General features: G+C 34.7%; 1 protein-coding gene across 5 annotated transcripts in view; it reads left to right on the top strand.

The window, feature by feature from the left end:
- The window catches only part of DIAPH2 (diaphanous related formin 2), a 250,622-nt gene that overhangs the window by 202,747 nt on the left and 23,334 nt on the right, over nt 1–24,541 (top strand). For all 5 annotated transcript variants that reach the window (XR_011811856.1, XR_011811855.1, XR_011811854.1 and 2 more), the window contains exon 28: nt 20,858–20,951. Coding sequence is in view for 1 of the 5 variants with exons in the window: in XM_072043112.1 (XP_071899213.1) it covers nt 20,858–20,907 (50 nt within the window). In the remaining 4 variants the exon portion in view is untranslated. The remainder of the gene's footprint in view (nt 1–20,857; nt 20,952–24,541) is intronic.

Raw genomic sequence — 24,541 nt, 5'->3', positions numbered from 1 at the left:
TAAACTTAACTAACATCTGCTAAAAACTCATTAAAAAATCTGAATTGAATTTCATGTTCATAATAAACTTGGTATCTTGATCAATAGTATTGATACTTTTTTGATTTTTTTTTAATGCAAGTAGGCTAAGACTTTCATTTTCTGGAGGTTGCTTATATATAAATTCAATTTAGAAAGTTCTAATAATCACCAGATTAAATTGGGTAAATTATTTATAATCTCATCTAATCACCATAAACTTAATTTAGTAAATATCAAATAAAAAAACAGATTTTCTTCAGGTTCTACCCTCAAATACATACTCAACACAGCCTGTGATGGTAAGCCTTAGTTTGCCCAAAGAAAGCATTTTTCTGTTATGATAAGAATCTGTCATTCTGTGGAATGTATCTGGGAACCTTAGTAAGAAGCATTTGAACATAAGGCAATTTTTGAGCTGCTAAATGTGAAATCGTAATTGTTTTGCTGCTTAAACTAAGCTTATTTCACAGCCTGATTTATTGTGGCACTGGAAAAAAAAAAAAAAAAAAAAAAAAAGATTGGAGAAAAAGTGAGATACTGAATCACTGAAGTGAATAAACATTTAAGCAAATTTTAGCACTACTGAACTACTGATAATTAGAAAATATTTAAGCAGATTTTTTAGTGTTGAAGACATTTTTATATGTACTGTATAAAAACAGTGGCTGTTTTTCTCATAGCTAGATTGGTTTTCTTTTAATTGCTGGTATATAACGGTATTTTAGTAGTTAACAAGGTTTGGAAGAAAGGCAAGTAAAAGAAGAAGAGTTTAGCTCAGGTTGTTCTGGAGATATGTAATATGTCTAACCAAGTTTCTCATATAAAACAAAATAAAAAGAGACCTCCAATTGGATGATGAATCAGTAATTGAAAAGATGACTTGGTGGTCAATGAGAGAAACTAATTACCTTTCATTCTACTAATAAACCTTTGCAAGTAAGTTTTGACACTAAGTGGTTCTTTCTTGACTGGCTAAGTGTTCTCTTTTCAGTGAATAAAGGTAAAAGCAAGATGGCAAAGGGGTTGTAATCTTTAAGATCCCTTCCACTCAAAACCATTTTATGATTGAATGCTTCAACAAGGAAACATCAAATCTCTTCAGAACATTTTGTTTTGAAAATAATCACCAAGGAACTTATAAAATCAGTTTTGTTGGCAAAAATATAAAAACAACATTCTAAAAAGTTCTTCCTGTTGAGAGCATCAAGTTTGAGTACCTGGGGTTTTCAGCTAAGTTAAAACAGATCTTACACAAAATGCTCAAGAGGAGCTGGTTTAAAGTTGATTTTCAGCTGTGGCTCTCTACCAGATAAAATATTTAACTCCTTATCTGGGCAATATAGAGCACGACCGTTCCATCCCACATATTTTAAGATCAACATTATCAGCAATGAACAGAGCTTCTGACCCAGGCTTATGCCAACATGGAGCTCCTTTACACAAAGAAAAGGTTTTACTAATGTGCACTATGAATTCTTTTTAGGATAAATGTGATGAGACAAGCAGTGAGATTCATATATATATATATATATATATATATATATATATATATATTTATTATTATTATTTTTTTTTTTTTCAGAGAAATAGCAGTAAGATTCCCATACATTTGCAGAGAGAGAGCTTGTAGGAATACTGTGCTTTTCTGTACCCCATTTCTTCTCTAGCTCTAAAACTATGGCTCTTATTAACAGATTCAGGTCAGTGGAATGTAGAAAGTGGCTGTCTTTGGCAGAATTTAACCCAGAACATGACATTTCCATTCTCATCTTTCCCCCAGTAGAGGGGAAGGTAGACAGCTGATAAATGTAAAACTTCTGTATATGTGTGTTGTTTGTTTTTTTTTTTTTTCCTAAGGCATTGTTAGCAATTTTTACAAATGTCTTGAATTAAATGAGATTACTGTAAAGTGTCCATTCTAATTTAATCAAATTAAATGTAATTAGGTTTCATATTATTTTTTTCTATGTCAAATTTATTACCTTTAGGAGTATTTGTAATATAGTATAAACTATAGCTCATAACAAGAAGTCAGAAATTAGTTTATATTCTTAGACATTACAATTTTAAGAGTGATTGATTTATTCTTTGAAAAAGATTTGTTTCTTTACTTGACAAGTCAGAGTATAGGAACAAAACTTTTCAGCTCAGTTACCATCATGTCATTTGCAAAATGAATAAATATAAGTTTTTATTATGAAACATTTGCGCTAATGTTGGTCCTATGGCACAGAAAAAGAAAGGAAAATTGAGATTAGTTTTCTTTGTTCTGCTTCACTGGATGAAGCATAAATGCTGTTTGTTCCCCACTGTACTAACCAGCACACAAATTCAAGTTTTTTTAGGAAACTCTTCCTTTTGTAGCCATTTTTTTAGAAAGTTGGCACAAAATCAGATATAGATCTAGTGAATCATAGAATGGCCTGGGTTGGAAGGGACCTCAAAGATCACCTAGTTCCAACACCTCTGCCGTAGGAAGGGATACCACCCACTAGATCAGGTTGTTCAGAGCCTCATCTAACCTGCTCTTGAACACCTCCAGGGATGGAGCAACCACAGTCTCTCTGGGCAACCTGTTCCAGTGCCTCATCACCCTCTGAGTGAAAAATTCCATTCTAACCCCTAATCTAAATCTCCCCTCTTTTAGTTTAAACCATTCCCCCTCATCCTGCCATTATCCATCTGAGCAAAGAGTTGCTGTATTTGTCTTGGAACAAGTTGCACAAGTTGTAATATACAAGTTGTTTTTTGTTTTAGCTAGTCAGCATATATAGCATAAGGACTCACCTGCAACCTTTCTACCTGTGATCCCATGATATTAATTTTAGTTAAAACAAATCTAAGCCTTTGCAAAATGCTTATGATAATGCAGCTTCTCGCTTTCTTAGTCATTGGCATAACAAATGTGATTTCTGGTATGCAAGCAGGTGATTATTTCAGACCTTGACTGTACCGTTCCCAACCTTTTTGCAAGTGAGGAAGATCTTTCACTATACTCCAGATCACCCGCAGTGAACCAGAGTCTCTTCCTTTCATTTCTCTTGCTGCATCTCCTGTACAGTCTGGGTGAAGCATAGGAAAATTCAACATTCCCATCTCCAGCTCTTAGTACAATGCTGACCATTGATTTATTTAACCCCAGTCAGGTTATCAAAGACATGTTTCCTGCGGTGTCTTTAACCTATTTCTATAACAGAGAAGAATATTTTTACTGATTTTCCTTTGTGAACTTCTTAGCTCAATGAGAAATACCTTAAAAACTGTATTCATTAGTTCTTGCCAGGCAATAAATTACTGTGGAGGAATAACAGATGTTCCCTGCTACCAGATTTGCTTCTTTTGACATTATTTATTTCCTTCTAGATTAAGTAGCCTCCTCATTGACCTAGGCTTCAGACTGGCTCTGCTTCCAAGTGACTGGTCTCTGGAGTCTTTTCAGTTTATGATGAAAAGCAAACAATTGACAATGTGCAGCAAGTGACACAAATTCATCATCCATTTTTCCATTTCATGAACATCCTGCATTTTTGAAACTATTTTCATTTCTTTTGGAACCTGGAAATGGCTGAAGTAATAATAACTTATCCTAGGAGCAGATTTCTTAGTAAATTCTATATCTTTGTGAAGAAATAACTGTTACTGTGTTCAAAAGAAACCCAAGTATACAGTTTTATTGATTTTTTTCTATAACTTGGTTCAAAAATATTTGTTTCTTTATTTAAAAAAAAAGAAAAGAAAAGAAAAGAAAAGTTTGGAGATTTTATCCATCCATTCTAGCTTAAATCATTGTGATTTTACTGGTTCTTAGCAAACCTCTATGTAATTGGCAGTATCTAGAGATATGTATGTTGTTAACTAGTTGCTTCATAATGTGCCTGCATCTTTATGAATGTCAGAGTAGAATTACTATCTATTGGTGAACATAACCCTCACCTGTGTTTTCAAAGTCATAGATTTTTTGGAAGGAAGGAACTTAAGACTTTATTTTGCAACTTACATTTTTATCCTTCCCTGTAGTTTAAAGTACTCAGGATCTAAGAAAAGCATTTACATTTTGATACCTGCACAGTAGAACATAGCTCAGGGAATTTTATGTAGGGTTACTTATGCTACATATTATATCATATGTGAAAGTGAATCAATATTTTTGAAAAATGGTGTTTTGTGTATAAAAGTGGAAGAGTTTAAATCTTTGGTTTTAAGCTAGTCTACGCAGTATCATAAAGTAGTGTGGAAATCTCTCATGGCATATACACAAATTAACATCCATGGATTAATGTATTTTAGACATCCATAATCACGCCTACCTTTTTTCATGTAATTGGATATTGATGTAATATCTGAGTTGAGAATATCTCTATTTATCTATCTTTGAGAAAACCCCTGAGTTCTTCCCAAAGCTAAAATATTAGTCTATAAAGGGAGAGCTACTAGTTCTGCAGTTCCTACAGTGACTAAACATTAAATGGATACAATAAATAACTGCTTTTCAGACAATTGATATCACCATGAAATGGCAACTTATTACTGCACATTTCATGGTATGCTGCATTTTCAATCCTTCAGAATACAAAGGTGCTGGGCATTTTGCTAAGTCAAGGAATAGTTTATCAATAGATATAATTTTAAAAGCTTCATAGAGATCACAGTTTTAAAACAGCAAGAATTTTTCAGTGATTAAACATCAACCATCCTTTGGATTTACTGATACAGTAAATCCATTTGGTAATAACAACAGAGGTATAATCTCTGGATCAGTTTTCTTTGCCAGATTTGATGATAGGGCAATTGTAAGACAAAATGCTTGGAAAAATAATTTTCTTAATAAGGCGTGCGAGTTATTTCTGACTTTTTTTTCTTCCCTGTATTCACAACATTGCTAAGTAGTCTATATAATCTTCTGGTGTATGAGCAAGCATCTGATAAGTAGAAACGATCTGGTGTTATACAGGTCTTAATTATAGCATGCCTTTCATATCTCTGATCAACTGTGAGAATTCTTATTTTAACTCTAATTGCTACTATTTGAAACCAAAAATCATAATCTCATTAATACAAACAATTGTCCTTCTATATGAGCAAACTATAAGTGATCTTTTCCACAGCTCTGTTAATGTTTACTATAAACAAGCATAAAAGGTGTTATAAAACTATAGATACAAATGGCTAAAATGTAGAGAGACAGTCACTACCTTTATTTGTACTGTTTGATCATTATGAAAATCCAGGACATTATTTCAGGTGACCTTCATACTAAGACGTTCAGAGCCTCAGGTTTCTTAAAGAATCTTGGAGTCCTTTGTATTTTAAAGCCAAGGTGCAAGCTTATTTACTTTCTACTTACCATTCACTTCCTACTTTTGGAAAATTTAAGAGACCCATTACAACCTGAGTTGTTGTGAGTTATTGCAAGTTTACAACGTACATATTTTTGGATATTTAATTGAGAACCAAATAAATTAGTTAAATTGCAGGGCTTCTTATGAGTTCTTGACTATCAACAAAAAAAATAATTTAAATCTGTCAAAGAGATTTACATCAAAGAGACGTAGAGTCCCACCCAAAAAGGTGCTAAGTAGTTTCTTACGATATTAGTAAAAAAGCTCATTTTGCATTGCTATGTAAGATATTTGGTTTCAGTGCAAATGAAATATTTTGCAATTTCTGACAAAAAAAAAAAAAAAAAAAAAAAAAAAAAGCTGGCCTTGGTTAAGTATGAGAAGTACAACATGAACTGACATCTTTTAATACTAGTCCAAGCTCATACATTTTTCCTGGCTACCCACATAGACCTCAGTACCAGCTGCCTGGAGTTTGTTCTTGATCCCACTGCCTCTGCAACATAGTTTGCACAATTACAGGCAGCAGAATGAGCTGGCCACAGCTGTCAGGATCTGAAAATACTTATTGACAATTTGTGCACTGTGAAACAAAGTCATGTATTTCAAGCTATGTTATCCAATAAGAGTTGCCCGTCTCTTCCCTAACATTATTGTCCAGAGGATTTGATCATGTCCTGCTATGCATTTAATTACATTTGAGAATACTCAGCTACATTTCTCAGGAAAAAGAACTTAACCACAGAAGTTTTGATTTGGTCTTTCAACTCCAACTTTACAATGTTTTCCTGTTACCTGTATGAAGCTTCAGATAATAAATGTGTGAGCACCTGGACTGAATTTCCCTAGGAATATCAAATGTGCAAAGAACTATTTAGGTAAAAGTTGGTGATCATACCATTTTTATCACCAGCAGTCTCAGATGAATGCACAATAAACAATTACATTGACCTAATCCCTGCAGGCATGCAAGATGTTGCTTTGTTACTTTATTGTTTTCTTCTAACACTAATGCAAACATAATGCAAGCAATATAAAGACATGCTACTTTATTAGATGGCACCTCCTGCTGAAGGTAATTTATCTTTTACAAACCAACCAAATGAGAAGTTCTGATAACAATGCTATTTTGTGTTTTACCTTTACCCTTTCTATGACTTGAAAAATTATCCTTTTTATGCAGGGCATCTAGGATTGCGGAAAAGGTTTCTAATTTTGGCAGGCATGGAAGAACACAGAAGGACAAACATGGGAAGGAATTCCTTCCTACAGAGGTTTCTAAAATCCTGCTTAGCACTTCTTACACCTCTGCATAAAAAGGAATTTCAGTGCTGGTGTACTTTGATACAGACACGTTTTCCACACACATAGCTGTGTTTCTGTTTCTTTTCTTTGCAGAATTCTTTCTTTTCTGTCTCTAGAGACGCATCACATTTTTTTTTCTATTTTTTTTTTCTTTTGATGTAGTATGGAGGAGCATGCTGTTTTTAGAAAAAGAGAACTTTGTGATACCTATTTTCTTAGTATATACTAAGGAAAGGCTTGCTAATTAGTTTCTTCAAAAAGTTTTCACTTGAACTTGTCTTCTTCTAAAATAATTTTAAAGTAGTTCGATATCTTGCTATCCTATAGCTATTTCTTTGGCAATTTTAACTCCAACGTCTCTTGTAAGTAAAGCTGAAGAATTTTATATTCACTTTCAGTAGGAAAGGTGATGGGGTACTCATATGCATATGCCACAAATTCTACTGACAACATGGGACACTATTGAAATTGATATAAACTGCTGATCTTTATTCCTGTGTATGGCTTTTGTCTGCTAACTCAGCGTAGCACCTTTCTAATTAAAAGACTGCCCATGATTGGAGGGAGGGAGTTCTTTTAGACCAATCTTGAACTGTGTGTGTTCTTCATGGGTTTAAAAAATATTTTTACTTATATTTTTGCATTCTTAAAATGAATGCAAAAATATAAGTAAACATTTTAAGAATGTAAGTAAACATTTTAAGAATGCAAAAATATATTTTTGCATTTTAAAAATATAAAGAATGCAAAAATACCAAATTGTATTTTACGGTAGCTTCCTGACCAGGACAATATTATTGTTTGGAATTAGGCAGAATTTGCTCTCATATTTTGATTACATTTTCGGCTCAGATTAACTTGGATTGTCAACATATTTGTTGCAATTCTATCAACATAGAAATTGAAAAAAGGCCACACAGAACCAATACATCAAACGCCCTTATCATGCATCCTTGTACCTATCAGTTTTTCACCTGTGGATATCTCCCATTTAAGCTGAGGGACTGTATGGATGTCTCTCCAAATATTGAATTCTACATGAATCCAAAGATGCATTTAGGTGGCAATTTTATTTGACAACTTTTTCTTTCTTTCTTTCTTTCTTTTTCTTAATATTCACTTCAAAAGATACTTTGCTGCAATACCTGACAAATCCAAATTGAAGAATTCAGAATTTCTGTGATGCCATTGTAGTTAATTTTCTTCCTCTGGACTTATCTAGGTCGTTGTGAACACAAACTGATTTGAATGTAGAATCATGATGACTGACAATAGGCTCTTCTTTTTTTCTGTTCTCATAGAAAATATAGTCTATGGCAGTGAATTATCACAACCGTTTGTCTGATAAACTCGTAGCATAACTTCTCTGACTTAGGTTTTCTGTTGTGATACTTCTCCATCTGTGCTCTACACCAGACAATGTTTTGATGGCTGACTGAAGCCTTCAGTTTTTATGAGCACCATCTTTTATAAGATGGTTGTGGTGGTGCTGATTAATTAAAAAAAAACTGGCAAGATATGTTATGGAGGGAAGAAAGGATTAGATCTGAGATTACAATCATTAATATATTTCTGTTTTCAAGAATCCTTTTGCTGCCTTGATTCAGTATCTGAATTATGATGGATTGGCATTTGCATGTTGACAATGTCAATATTCTGATTGATTGGTGCACAATAAAACAGTTGCTTCCAACAGGTTTATGCCAGAATTAAGTTCCTCTCTTCTTGCTTTTCAGAACACTGGCATTAATAGTTGTTTGAGGGAAGTGCCTGTGCTGGTGCAGCCTCACCTTGAGTACTGTGTCAGAAAAGATGAGGCATTGAGAACTAATACTGAATTTGTTTCCATCAACATCTGTTGAAATCTAGCTTGACAGAAGCAGAGCTAGTTTCTACATTCTGTGACTTAGAAACTTTTGGGTTTGTGTCAAAAGTGACCCACTGCCAAAAAAATGAAAAACTGGAGAGAGTTTTCTTAAACTTATGACTTTTTTGTTTTGTTTTGTTTAAATTTCATCTGAAAAGCAAACATGCTTAAGGTGTTTTCAAAACATATTTTAAAATCTTACTCAGAGCTTGAGCGTGAGACAAACCTAACTGTGAGAGTGTGGCGATGGGGATCGACAAGCCCCATAATTGGTCGTAACATCGGACTCTTAATGATGAGGCCATCAGGAATTTAGTTTGGAGGGAACAAAGAAGGGTGATTCAGGAGACGCCTTGCTGTCTCGGACTGCTTGTTCTCCAGCCCTTAAGACATGGAAGTTGCTGAGTATTTGCTGATGGCAGGCAAAATTGTTGACCAATGAATAGTTAGTGGAAAAGTACTGCTGCAGAGTGAATGGTATAAGAAGGGAGCCTGTCCTCAGTAAAGTTAGTCGAAGTTATGCCCTCAATAAAGTAGGTGAAGTTACTGATCCTTAAAGAACCCTGATGTCCATGTGGCCATTACGCCACACCTAACAACAAACTTGTTGCATTTTCTATCAAAAGTAAGATGTGTAATTCTGGCTTCCCATACTTACCTTACATGCTAGTTGCATGTAAGTCATTTTTCTTCATTAAAAAAAATGAAGGATGAACAGGTGAGCGAGCTGTTTCTTGAGAACCACTAGACTTGGACTTTGGTTACTTGGGAGGGCAAAACACAGCTGTGTTCTATCCCTCGGATTATACTCCCACTGGGAACAGCGGGATTCTCAATGATCGTTCTCACAGTGATTCTTTATAGATCATTTAACCTGATAACCAGAAGATACATCTGTAAGCTTTAGTGAACTAAACCAAGATTTTCAATGCATACTTTACTTGTTTTTAAGGATTTTAAAGAAATCTTCAAAGCAATATAAGTTGCAAATTGTGGATGTTTCTGTATTGCCTTTTTTAAAATCGAGTACGCCAAATAATTTGTGTTATAAATCCTAATTGATGATATGAAGTACGACAGAACTACACTGTCATCATTTTTCTCATTCCATAATTTATTTCTTGTTTCCACAGATTGTTACCATGTTTAGTTTTCAGTAAGTGTTTGAGATGCTAAGAATTTCTGTCTACGAATGCACTGCAGTTTACTTCTGCTTCTTTCTGCACATTATTTATCGGTTTCCTGTTCTGTAATATACTAACTGTTAATTTATCATTGTTTATATGGAGTGCATATTGTCCTTGTTCTTCATTTCTTCATTTATGTCCTGCAAATATCTCATTTTTGTTTGCCTGCATATTTCTCTACCTTTATATTTCATTCAACAATTTTGTAAGCATCATAATACCATTTTTTCCTGCATCTGAACTACTGACCATTACTTCTATGATTCTATATGATATTTTATACTAAATGTATGTTATGCTCTGGTGCTTATTGTTGTGTGCCCTTCAATCACAGTGCTAAAGTTTTTGATTGTTTGTTTGTTTTTTTGTGTGTCACTGTAGTTATACAGACATGATGCTTATCTTATTATCTTCCTTTACTGTATTATCTTTACTGCCTTTAGCTCTCATTTTTACTTTTGGCTCCTACTAATGAAGTCTTCCCACTCTTTTAAAAGCTGTAGAGTATATTACAATTCTAATGCATCTTTTCCCATCCTGTTTTCTGTGTTTCTACTTCCCTTCCCCACTGTCATATCCCAGTAGATAGCACCTTGATGAAAAAATTATCAAGACTGTTCTACAAGAAATCTGTCGTCTGGTAGGTGACCTCTTTTAAATTTGAGATATAGCTACGAATTTCATATTTGTACTACATGAGTTGCTCTTATGTAAATGTATAGAAGCTAGTGTCTGACAATTTCTTCTGAAGACTTCCTTTCTTTGTTCTGTTTTTCTATCCCTCTATAATTTATCACTTTTAGGACAAAGTAAGTGACTGTTTTTTGGGGATGTTTTGCCCTAGTTATAGCTTGATTGAAGTTAAGTTCAAACATATGTACTCAATACATAGTCTTGTATGGAAGTTAGCTATTACATAAGAAATAAACACACAAGGACACAATTTTTTGTCCCTCCACTTTTATAATTTCATAATTAATACAGGGTAAAATGTCATATTATGAGTATGATAATTACTTTTAGGTTTTTAGCTCAGTTGGGAGAAGTTAGTATTGGAAACCTCATTGAAAAATTTATACTCTAAATGTTTCTTCCAATGTTCTAGATCAAGCGAACATTTGTACTGTTTAGTTTCTATTGAAACCTAGGTGAAAAAGTATTTTAAACTACATCCTTAAGTAGCTAAGTAGAAAACACAGTAGTAGCACAATGAATTTGCAAGGAGAACCCCTCATTTTAGTGCTTTCCATTTATATTATGTAATTGGTGCAATCTCATACTTTGCATAACTATAAGAAATGTTCATAAGTGATGAGGAAGAAGTATATCAGTTATCTGGCTTCCTTGTGCTGTGGAAAAAACATGATCATAACAGCTTTTAATAGAAGGAAAAAGATAAATGAAGGTCATTGAAAAATTTGTTGTATATTGTTTCTTGCTGCTTGTAGGGCAGGAATATCTCCTGTTCTTATTTCATTAAGTATGTATGAAATGTACCACTGATAAGATAAATGCCTAACAATATCTGACAGGATCTTTTTCAAATTCTGGCTGCTAATGTAACTAACTTCAGCAATGCCATCTTCCCTGAATTTAAAGCTCCACATAGAGTAAGAAATTGTGAAATCTTTAAATACAAGCTCAGTAGCACATTTTGAATAATAATAATAATAATAATAATAATAATAATAATAATAATAATAATAATAATAATAATTAGAATGGCTATACTCTATCTGCCAAAACAACATTCTTGGTATCTGAATATATTGCAAGAAGACAAACAAAAAACATTGGTCTGATGCAAACCTGTTTGGCAATACTCTTCAGTCATCATCGCCATAAATAGAAGTCCAAATGCAAATATATGGTTTGATTTCCAATTTTAGCACTATATTATCCACTGGTTTCTTAAAACACAGTGCTTCATCTGACATTTAATGCTATTTGGCATTCTTTGAACTCTAATGTTTTAGGATGATTATCTGTCTCTATCCATCTTCAAACAGCTGATGCCAAAAGGGGGTAACAATTGGGTCTGCCTTCTAAGAAGGTGTGTAGTTATCAGTGCGGCTCAAGTTCCTATAATAAGCTTGCTCTAAATGAGTCCATTGAGTGAAATTCTTGCAAAATGGATCAAATCCAAGCCAGACTTTGTCTGATAACTGAAAGGAGGATAAATTTAGCGTCCCTACATGTATAGGCTGTTCCTATCACTGTATCATAAAGTATAAGTCTATTTTTAATTAAATAGGTTAAGATTCATTATATCCAGGCAGGTTATATATCTCAATATGCCTAGACAATTGCAACTCTGTTTCTCCCTGAGATGCTCTCTTCATATATTCATTAATGTTTTAAATGTATGTCTTACGTTATGATCTCTTTTTTACATTACTTCTATACAATAGTACATATTATTGAGCCAAACTGAACTTGTATTTTCAACAAAGAGAAACTATCACAATTTTTTTGTATGTTTTGGGCAGACAAAATCCACAGAATAAGGCATATTCGATCTCCTTCTTAATAAAATAAACATGCAAAGAAAAGAAATACTTTGCACTTCACAAAAAGTAAAATACATGATACCAGTTACACAAGTGTCAATGTATACAAAGTTAAAGTCTCCAGGTCCAATACCCATAAACTGTCATACTTGCAGAATAAAAACAGTAGTTAGTGTAATGATTGAGGATTAGACTTTGCATCAGAAAAAATCAAAGGATTTAAATCAGTGTTCTCTTGTTTAGGTTTATGAATGTCTATATTATGCAAGCGTGACAAAAGCACGTTATGGCCTTTCTTAGTAAAAGATATCTTTTGTCAGTTTAGTAATTGTTAAATTCAGGAGTTAGCTATGAAGGACATATTTTAGATTTTATTCTGCAAAGGAAAATTATTTTAAAACATTTGCAACTCTACGTAAGAAATAAATGAAAAAATGGTAAGTAAATCTTAGTCTGAGAAAGAAGTGAAATACAATTATTTTAATCAGTTGTTTTAAAGAATATCTTTTAACCTTCCAACTTAACTGTAGTTTAATAATTTATTTTACATGGGAATTTATTGGACTTTAAAAATATTCCAGAGGATGTTGGAAGGCACTCAGATGCTGTAATGACAAAGTAAACCAGGTGCATGTAAGGACTAAGACAGAACTATTCATAGAATTATAGAACAACACGGACTGGAAGGAGATGTTCTCCCTTGTTGATGAAGGATTATCTGCTCCAACCCCTCATGGATAAGAACCTAGATAACATAACCTAGCGCCATGTCTAGCGATGTGTTGAAAACTTCCAGTGATGGGAACTGCCATCGTGTCCTTGGGGAGGTTGTTCCAGTGATTGATTTTTCTCACTGTAAAAAAAAACAGAATTTTTTATAAAGATGATACTTGCAACTTGTAGTCATTGCCTCTTGTCCTCTCCATATGGCAAGTTGTGAAGACAGAGCCTCTGTCCTCTTTGTAGCTGCCCTTTAAGTACTGGGAAACTTTGATGAGGTCTGCTCTGAGCCTTTTCTTCTCCAGAGAGAAATGACCTAACTCCTTCAGTCTTTCCTCATAGAACAGATTGTCCAGTCCTTTGATCATCATTGTCCTCTTTTGGACCCATTTCAATATGTCCAGGTCTTTATTGAATTATTGTGGGGCCAATAATTCCACAGTAATCCAGTTGCAGCCTTACAAGTGCTGCATAGAGTAAGATGACTACATCTCTTTCATTGCTAGTAATGCCCCTGTGGATGTAGCCCCAAATATATCTTTTTTTTTTTCTCCCATTTTTAGACGACTGCCTTATCTTTCATGAGGTCTGTCTCTGCCCTTAGCAAGGATTACACAGATGTTTTTAATATAGGAGCATTTAGAATTTAATTTCTTGTAATTGTTTATGCATATTAACTAGATATACCTTATGTACATTACTGTGTCTCATTATCTCAGAATTTTTCCCCAGGAGAATTATATGAAATATTATATGTAGATGACACCAAGCTGTGTGGGACTACTGATCTGCTTGACGGTAGGAAGGGTCTGCAGAGAGATCTGGATAGGCTGGACCGATGGGCTGTATCCAGTTGTATGGCATTCACCAAGGCTAGGTGCATGTGCTACACTTGGGTCACAACAACCCCATGTGCTGGAATAGGTTCAGGAAAGAGCAGCTAGGTGTGCAGAGGAGAGTAACAAAGCTGGTGAAGGGCCTGGAAAACAGGCATTATGAGGAGAGACTGAGGAACAGGGGCAGTTCACTCTGGAGCAAAGAAGTCTGAGGGGAGACCTCGTGGCTCTCTGTAACTGCCAGAAAGGAGGCTGCAGCGAGCAGGGTGTCAGTCTCTTCTCTCAGGTGACGAGATAGGATGCAAGGACTCAAGTTGTACCAGGGAAAGGGGTAGATTGGATCTCAGGAAGAATTTCTTTATGGAACAGGTGGTTAGGAATAAGGACAGGCTGTCCAGGGAGGTGGTGGAGTTGCCATCCCTGGAGGTATTTGAGAAGCACAGATGTGGCACTTTGGGACAATTTAGCACTGGACTTGTAGTAGTAGGTGGATGGTTGGACTTGATGATCTTAAAGGTCTTTTCCAACCTAAATGATTTTATAATTCTATGATTTTATTCACCATGGTCAAATACACAAAACAAAATGATTATTTCTATGCCAGGTCATTTTTGGGAAAATGAAAATTTGCTAAACATAAAATCCAGTCTGGAACAGGTGAAACTTCTGTATCTCTCCAGTAGTTTCTCTCAGATTTATTGGAAGCATTATTTTCCTGATGTGTCTTGCATCAGAATAGCAGAAAATTTGGTTTTGTTTTTAAAAAATGTAGAGTTGCTATGTGGGTCTGTGTGCATATGTCTGAGATCCAGGGAGAGAATGAATGATAATGGACATGCAATTCTCAGTGTGAACAAACACTTTTCCATAAGTTGAAAGAGTATGTATAATTGCAAAGTGAATAATTTACAGAAATCTTTAGGGATTTTGGGGGCACAAGGCTTTATTTTTGGGAGTTAGAAAAAGAAGCTGCCTGATTTTATCAGAATGTATTCAACCCTGAAGAATGTTATTTCACACAGTATGGAGCTCTGAAGCTCAGAATTCAACTATGGGACAGGTTGGGAGGTACATGCAAAATGTGGCATTTCTCATAAAGAACCAAAAGTATGCCAATAGGACAGAGAAATGAGTAAGTATTTTGTTACAGATATAAACTGCAATGTGATCAGTTACTAAGGTAAATGGGGATTATAGTAAAAGTATGCTGTGATATAATGCAAAAATGCCTACAGTTCTCCTTAATGTAGAAATATAAAACTGAACAGAAGGACGTTCTCAGTTCACAACAGTTTGCATGCAAATTCAAGAAAATATTAGTTAATCTTTAAAAGCAAATATCTGCAATATATACAATATAGCAGAGGCATAGTGGATGAATTTTCAGAAGCCTCGCAGAGAACACAAAATAAGAATTACAATAGAAAGATAATTCCTTTTGCCATACTTTAAACCAGATTGTGCAGCCTTCCAACATCCACAGTGAAAGACAAGAACAGCTGGGAGGTGGAGAAGTGACAGATTCTGCTGAGTGAAAACTCTTACAACGTTTAATTCCTCACAGCATAGCACCTGCTGTGTTATTGCACACCAGTGATATCAATGTACTAGTGCAGAGTACACTGTGTTCACCAACATGGTGGGTGTTTTCGATCTGCAGTATTTGGCAGTAGGTAGGAGTTTTCTTGGGCTCGAGAATGTTTTGTGGCCTAGTTTCATACACAACTGTGTTTCAATTTGCATCTTGCAAGTTTTTTTTTTTTTTTTTTTTTTTTTTCCCACTTTCAGTGCCTTACAGTTTTCATTAATTCTTCAGTCGTATTTTGCACTTATACCTAGGTATCTTTGCTGCAAATCTTCACCAAATCTATTTTCATTTACAGAATATAATCCAAGCCTGAAATACTAGAGTGCACATATTCTCTGTTATGCCTGCCCAAGATCTCTGTGATCACATGGACATATCTTTTACCTCTGATAAGCTCTGTTGATGAAATCTGATGGCTATTTATTCATCTAAAGTAGCCTAGGTTAAAACTCTTAGTTCAGGGGCCAGCTCTACATCTCTAGATGTCTGGAAGGAGTCCTGATGCTGTGCCAGCACTATGCAGCAGTAGACACAACACTTGAGTGATATCAGTGCTGTTCCAGCTATGAGTGCAGAGCACAGCACTGTGTGGGCTACTGCGGGGAAAAGGTGACTCCAGCTCAGACAATCATATCAGTCTACCATAGTATTTCTGATCTGGTGCCTGGCTCTGCAAAGACACATTAACTTTATTAATAAATCAGATGGTAAAGTTATTTGATCACAGAATCACAGAATTTCTAGGTTGGAAGAGACCTCAAGATCATCGAGTCCAACCTCTAACCTAACACTAACAGTCCCCACTAAACCATATCCCTAAGCTCTACATCTAAACGTCTTTTGAAGACTTCCAGGGATGGTGACTCCACCACCTCCCTGGATAGACTGTTCCAGTGCCTAACAACCCTTTCAGTAAAGAAGCTCTTCCTAACATCTAACCTAAAACATCCCTGGCGCAACTTTAGCCCATTCCCCCTCGTCCTGTCACCAGGCACACGGGAGAACAGGCCAACCCCCACCTCACTACAGCCTCCTTTAAGGTATCTGTAGAGAGCGATAAGGTCGCCCCTGAGCCTCCTCTTCTCCAGGCTGAACAAGCCTTCTTGGCCACCTGAGCACACTGCTGGCTCATATTCAGCCGACTGTCCACCATCACTCCCAGGTCCTTCTCTGCCTGGCAGCTCTCCAACCACTCATCTCCCAGCCTGTAGCTCTGCTTGGGGTTATTGCGTCCCAGGTGCAGGACCCGGCACTTGGCCTTGTTGAACTTCATGCAGTTGACCTCAGCCCATCGGTGCAGCCTATCCAGATCCTCCTGCAGAGCCTTCCTACCCTCAAGCAGATCGACACACACACTTTGCTTGGTGTCATCTGCAAACTTACTGAGGGTGCACTCAATGCCCTCGTCCAGATCATTGATGAAGATGTTAAAGAGGACCGGCCCCAGCACCGAGCCCTGGGGGACGCCACTAGTGACTGGCCTCCAACTGGACTTGACTTGATGTTAAAATAAAATGCATTGGCAAACTGTTCAGTCTATACTGTAAGAATCTGTATATAATTAGAATGTAATAAAAGGAGCAAAAGAAGTTATGATTTGTTTAACCTTGATCAAATCATAATAGATCAATAATATCAACCTAACCAAAGATATCTGTTTTACTTCTTATTTCGTGAAAATGGTCTAATAAGTGGTACAACTGATGCTGCCTAAAAGGTGCTGAGGAATTGTGTAAATAATTAAATAAGTTTTATAGCCTCAGACTGATCAATTCTGCCTTTTTTGGTGACAAGAATCAGTATCATCAATAATCCTTCTTTAAACAGCAACTGATACTTTAGAATAGAGCAGAAATTGGTTGCACATTTCAGTTACATATAAACTGTGAAGAAGCCCATCTGAAAAGCCTGAAAATCTGTATCAAGCATAGTTCCTTGAACATTATGTGTGAAAAATATTTGAATGTATTTTACAGGATTAAAATATTCAAAGTCATTTGGGCCTTCAAATGGTTATGAAAGTTGGATCCTGTTGGTTTATCTGATCTCATCAGTACTCATCAATATTTTTACTTAAGATCAGTAACTAGAAAAACACTTTCAGACCAGTAATTTATTTTAACATAATATAAAAGGAAACACAAGGAATCTAGCAGCTGCTACACTTATTACAACACTACACAAGATGTTTTAATTCTATAATTTCACATAGCCCCTTGCCTTCCTGACTTTTTGGTAGCTCCAACAGGAGCTCTAATTATGCCTTGTTTAATACAAGGAAAAAATATAAAAATTCATTTTTTTTTCTTTTTTTTTTTTTCTCTTTTGTAAATCAACACTGCTGAACTCTGTGAACTTATTCCAGAGACTGTACCTCTTTGCAGTGAAATAGTAACTTTTTTTTTTCCTGAAACTACCAACAATATTGCTGGTTTTCTTTATTGTGTAAGTATATTTATCACTCAAATATACAGCAGCAACCATGATATTTTCCATCTGTCTACGTGTTTTGGGGATGGAGAGAAAGTGAATCCAATACTTATTTCCAAGGCAAAATCAATTTTAACTAGAACCAATGCATTTTATATTCCTGTATAACTCAAGACCAACTTAGTATTCATGATGCTTTTTTCATACAGTACTCATGGTGTGTTTCATTTGCAAAGTGGCATGCACAGGAATAAAGACCCAGAGGAATATAACCCTTCTACTTCACACAAAGAGTAAATTAGGTTTTCTTGGCATTCTGTCTCTTCATCATGTGGAAAACCTGCTGCTAGTGAAATTTTCTTCTGATGTCCAATGCATTTTCTGATAATTTTGTAGCTTGTTTAAAAGGCAGCTGTAGTATGGTTAGAATCAGCAAACATCTGCAGTAATTCAAAAAGGAAAAGGTAAAACATTAGCACTAGACAAAATGATCAGAGAAGATCAGGTAGAACAGATGCAAATGTTATTAATAACTGAACAACAAATGGGCTCAAATACTTTAGGAGTTTCAGTGGTGTCTGGGAAACATAAGAGTTGTTGATAATTCTGCTAGACAGAACAACTCTTAGAAGAACTGCAGAAAAAGTCTACAGAAGGTCTGCTTACAAATATCAATTTATATCTCCTCTTCTGATATTTGTCAAGATACTACCTTTATTCCTCTTACCAATTATTCTTTTTTTTTTTTCTGGCTTTAGTTTTTGAACACCACATGATCTTGGAACTTTTTAAACTCCGAATGCTTAGAAGTTCATGTTCAACTAATGATAATTGCTTTTGTCTTACAAATATTAGTTTGCAAGTCTAAATCCGATGATCCCAAAATAAAAACTACTCTTCTTTTAGGTTTCGTAGTGATCAGGAAACTGAGCATTGTAATTGTTTAGTAGTATTTTTCAAGTATAAATGAAAAATTAGATGCCTGGATGAACAAGAAAATAATTGATAAAGGGAAAGCCTACAGCTTCTACAGTGTTTGTCACATCTCTAAACCAAGAATGAGATTTACACTAGGACCTGAAAAGCAGAGTGTACCAGGGACTAACATTTCTCTTTCCTGGAAAATGAAGTTTGGGAAATTCTTAATTTCTCACTGAAATAAAAATGTTGCCATTTAGCAGTTTTCAAAAAAAAGACAGGTATGCTGTTACAATGTTTATATTGGGCACTGGCTCATGAGTTCTGGATCAAGAGAATTTTCATTCCACACCACTTTGAATCAGCTTAAATGCTGCCACAGAAGGGCAGAAAGTTAGTTGGTCAGCAACAGTGTTAGATTCAGCACTATGGCCTCGGTCTGTTGGAATATTTTCACTAGCTTTACTGAAAAATTGGTACATTGTATATAATGTTTTTAGAAAAGTGAAACCAAGTACTGCCTGACTTTCTCTTTAGTATCTGTGGGAGTTTATAAGCAAATTAACAGAGCTCAGAAAATGGCACACTATCCCACTCAAACTAAAGGGAGAATTTTAGGTAGGTGGAATGTAATTATGAGACTGAAATTCAGCCAGGATTTGGGCAGAAGAAATTGTGGATTTGTCAAGCAGCTATGAAAAGTATTTCAAAGTTGTTACCAAAGCAGAGGCATAAGAAATATTTTGTCACCTACACAATATTAGGCTAAGAATTCTGTTCTTCTCTGCTTTTGATGTAGTGGATGTAAAGGGAAATGGTGAGAACCAGAGAGAGTTTCTTTGCAGAATGTTCAAAGAGGAAAATGTCAAAGATGGGAGACAATAACAGTAAGCTTCATGGCATGTATTTTATTTTCTATGCCATCCTGTTATTAACAGGTGGTAAATACAGACAGGTTGTCTAATGTTCACGAAAGCTAATAAAACATCTTGAAGTATGCAGTGTGGGTTAGCTTTCAGTCTGTATTCTATTTAATAGTCTTTAGCAGGAATGCATACAGAGAAGAAATTAAAGTGCAGAAACCTCATCAAAATCCAATTTTTGGAAGCATTAGAATTCACTAAACAGAACTCTGTGACCGATTATCATTAAATTATGGTAAGTCCTTTATCATAATTTATAAGTCCTTTATAAGTCCCCACTTGTGAGTAGTCTAGAAATCCTGTTTAGTGAAACTGGCATTTTCAGGAACTAGACAGAGCTGTGGATCAAGAAGTCAAGAGACTTTTTTTTTGGTTTTACTCTAGTGTAAGAAATAAGGATAGATTTTTGATGTTTCCAGTTAGTCTCCAAATTGACATCACAGTAATTAGAAGTGATTTTCTTGGTCTCTTTCTCCCCCTTACCAGTTCAGTCTTCCTAGGCAATAACATTCTCTAGAGATTGAAGTGACAGTCTGTAGTTAGGTTAGGAAACAACACATCAGAAAGAACTGCTGATTGGTGGATTGGTACTGCTGGACTCCAAGAAGACCCACAAAACTAAATGCTAAAGCTCTACTCATTAATCACTATTCTCCCTGGCCTTTCTTTACTTCTCTGAAGTAGTGTTTTGAAAGTCCTGTCTGTTTTCATGTCTGTTGAAATAACAATATTTTTTCTGTAATTTTTCCATTCTTTATTAACTTTAAAATATTTTCCTTAAGTTAAATTTAGTTCAGAGATTGTTAAGAACATCAGTGCTTGTTTGTTTATTTTTCTGCCCAATAGCCCATCTTTTAAAAAAAAATGAAACTCAGATCAGATACATGTACAGTAAATGACATTTCCTTAATCAGGACAAAACTGAAGCATAAACCTAAAATTCAGAAATTTGCATAAGAGAAGTATTCTTTGGGAGGAAAAAAAAAAAAAAAAAAAAAAAAAAACACACCAACAGCAGCAACTAAAACTCACCAAACTGCTTAATTATTTAAGAAACTAAAATTAATTTTTATAATATATGTTCCTTCTGAATAGGTACACAGAGAAGCATCTTCTGAAAATGGAATATAAAATACTCTTTAGGCAATTACAAAGATGTTTTTGATTTGCAGAATTTAGTTTAATTATGTAATTTTCTTTTGTGTGCAAGCAGGCTTGAACTCCCACAACATGAGTCATATGGAGCTGGTTATTTCCTGGTGAATAGCAAGAAGCAAGCAAAAATTATCATTTGAATAAAACAACCTGTGAGTACAATGTATTAATTCAATTTTACAGTAGAACCAATAGCAAAAGTTCATTTCTAGTCTTAAAGAAGCTGTACCAAAGGTGTTACATGATACTCATGAAGGCCTAACAGGATGTCCGTGACAAGCAATGTTAAAATGCTCCTTTCCTGAGATGCGAAAATGCTTTCAATCACCACCTCCAGATGAGTTCATTCCTTTAAAGATTCCATTTCTTTGACAGTATGTTTGTAATGAAGTAGCTGCATGAGTGTGTTTGACTTTATTATATGTTGTGAAAGGTGAATATATTGTAGGCATTTAAGAGGTTCCTTATATCAGGCTTGTTAAAAATTGAGAGCTTAGTAAATGCAAATGTTGCCCAGTTGAACACATGACATTATGTGTATTAGATATATAAATTTTTAAGTGTATTTGTATATATAGACAATGTGAAAATATACATAGTTAGTGATACTCATGATCTATATTATAATGATGAAGTGTGTACCTCTGTGACAGGAATTTGCTGCTCTCAGTGGCATTAGGTCACAAAATAATTTGGTTTATTGTCTGGAGCCAAGCAAATACTACAAATTATTTACAGATAGAGAGCTATTTCTTCTATTTTCAAAGTACTATAATGAATTTATTACTGAAAGGTACTTTATCATGTTTTGAGATAAAGTGTTCACAGTAATTCAGATGTGTAGAAGACACAGTTTGGACTGAGTGGCACCCTTAGCATTTTTTTCAGAACTACAACTACTTTTTAATAATATATTTACTTTTTTTTTTTTTTTTTGCCTGTATAAACTATTACTAGATTTAAGTGCCTTTTAAAATCAGTCAGATGTCAGTGATGCCCAGTGATATGTTGAGAAGTAAATAGCACAAGTTGTGATAGAAGAAATCCAAGATAAACATAAGAAAAACAGCTTAGTCAAGGCCCTTTTTAAAGGATGAAAGGATGAAGCAGTTTTTCATTTTTTTATTTTTTTATTTTTTTTTTCAATTAGAATGGTAAAGTAGGTTCTAGTTGACCCTGCCGGAGGGATGGACTAGATGAGCTCCATCCAACCTAAAAAATCCTCTGGTAAATATTCTACAATAAAATGAATTATTTACCATATTCAGAGAATTTGTAGTTACAGTTAGTTCGCCCTTTTCAAAATTAAGTATGGCTGGACTAATGTAATTTTTAGAATAGAACTCTATTTAGGGACACATATTTTTTACAGTGGATTCTGACTGGCAAGAATGTGTTGTTTCATCTCTCATCATTAGCATATAAATGACATGTTCAGAGGACCAAACCAAGTGCTTTTTACAGGACATATGCTATGTGACATGCGACACATGAAAAGATAATTAAGTATATTAAACAATAATTTGATTTATTTTATATTTGTTTTAAATGGGGATATAAAACTTATTCATGCCTAATTCATTTCCCAGGCAATATCTTTTCATGGCACAGATGTTTACCAAGCAAAAACAATGCTGTCTCTACAGTACTTTGCATGTAGTGTCAGAGAAAAACTCGACCAGACTTGAAAGTGCACAAGCAATCACATAAGAAAGGGCAAAGAAAATAGATTGTTTTCAAACAAAAAATTTAAAATGAAGTCACTGACTACTAAAATGGGATATTATTACAAAGATGACCAGGACAAATAACATGAGGAATAAAAAACTGTCAAAATCAGTTTAGTAGAGGAATAAATAAACCCAAAATCTACTGGTAGAAGTTCTTATTCCCAGTGATGAATAAAAATCACTTTTTATCCCATGCAAATACCTAAATATGGTTGTGTTAATTACCCTGTTAATTACCCTGTTAATTACCCTGTGTTTTCTATACATGAGTATTACTGCTTGAATCCAGTTGTATGCTGGACAATAAGCTTGAAGTCAACAAAACTGAGCAGTCACTTTGTTAACCTGCTCTAAATTCTCTTCTTCCAAGCAAACTGAGGTGTGCATTGTAGCAGTGCAGTTCTGTGACGAAAGACATCATGAGCAATAGTAGACAAGCATCATCCTGTTATTTATTATTTTTATTTATGTATTTAATACAACTGGACAAACTTCAGGGCTCATCTTTTTGACAATGATTATTCAACCTCCAGTTATGTGGCTTGGAAAATCTTTTTTTCCAGTCAGTCAAGCTGGAAAACTGGGCAGATAGGACAAATTCCCTAACTGAAAGATATAATTTCATCTCTGTCTTTGTCTGGGTAGAAGCGTTCATTAAAAGGCATGGTCAACCAGTGAAAGACAGTATCTCATGCTATTTTTCCTAGATTATTCCATTTTTATTTTGTTCTGGTCTGATTTATTCTCAGTATTCTCTATTCTACAGATAATACTGAAGGAGTCTAATAACTCAAAAATTGAAATAAAATATTAAATACGCAAAAATAAGTACAAAGTTTTTATTTATAACTATTCAAAAAAGGTAATCTTGGACTTCTATATTGTAGCATATACGGATTTATATGACTAGGATATTACCAGCGTTTCATGCTAGAAGACACCATTTGTGAAAGGCCACTTAACACATCTTGTGTAAAGTCTCTATAATTAGTGGATAGTTGATTTGTAAAGGGAAGAATACTCAATGTTAGAGGTAAGAATAAAGAATTTTTGTCTTTTTAATTATTGTTAAGGAGGTAAAACAAACCATTAAAAGTTTTAGAAATAATTATTTTGAAATACCATTAGTTTAGAAATATTTAAGGGGTTGAATTACAAGTCAGATTTAGAAACAACCAAAATTAAGAACATAGATACGAAAACTAAAAGGTCCTATATAAGAGCTAGCCCAATACTATCTTTCCATAGTATCAGTCACTTTCAAACATTCTTGCACAGAAATCAAGGATGTCCATCAAACATCATGCTACAGAGAAAATTATCCACTATGCGTTTTTTGTTTGTTTTTCACAACTTAAAATTGAAAAATAATTTAAAAAAAAAAAAAAGAAAAATAAAAGAGCTACTCTACCACAGAGAGTACTGGAACTGGCTCGGAGATCGGGTCTGATTTCTGAAGGTGAAAGGAGGGCAGTTCTAAACTACTTCTGTGTTCCCATAGTTGGATCTGCGTAGAATCCAGAGAGGCCACAGATCTTAGCATACCTTGAATTGAAGCAATGTCTGGAAGTCATTATTCAAGTGAGAATATTCAGACTGGAATTATTAGTATCTGACACTTCTTTACCAGCCCCTCAATAATTTTTTTAAAAAGGTTGCATTCTGGAATGAATGTACATTTTGATAATGGCCAACTCTGAATAAAATGGAGACAAGAAAATTGTTTATTTGCAGTCAAGTTTTGCAGATTCTCTTTATTCTAGTCAGTTTTCAATCTTCTCCAGTGGTCAGGACACTGAAGTACTGCACAATTCACAGGCCTCCTTTTCATAAACAGTACTCCCAGGCACCCTCACTCATTTTTTCTTTCTCTCTGTCTTTGAAGGCAGAACCAGGAAGTTTTTTTCTGGTAATTACTGCAACAGATTGTGTTGAAATAATTTTTAAAGATCTGTTTATCAACAGGATTTTCCCCCGCTTTTTTTTTTTTTTTTTCTTTCCCCATTAATTAA

Source organism: Anas platyrhynchos, chromosome 10, assembly GCF_047663525.1.
Source record: "Anas platyrhynchos isolate ZD024472 breed Pekin duck chromosome 10, IASCAAS_PekinDuck_T2T, whole genome shotgun sequence".
NCBI lineage: Eukaryota > Metazoa > Chordata > Aves > Anseriformes > Anatidae > Anas > Anas platyrhynchos.
The sequence above is the reverse complement of the archived record's forward strand: the minus strand, read 5'-3'. Positions and strand labels throughout refer to the sequence as shown.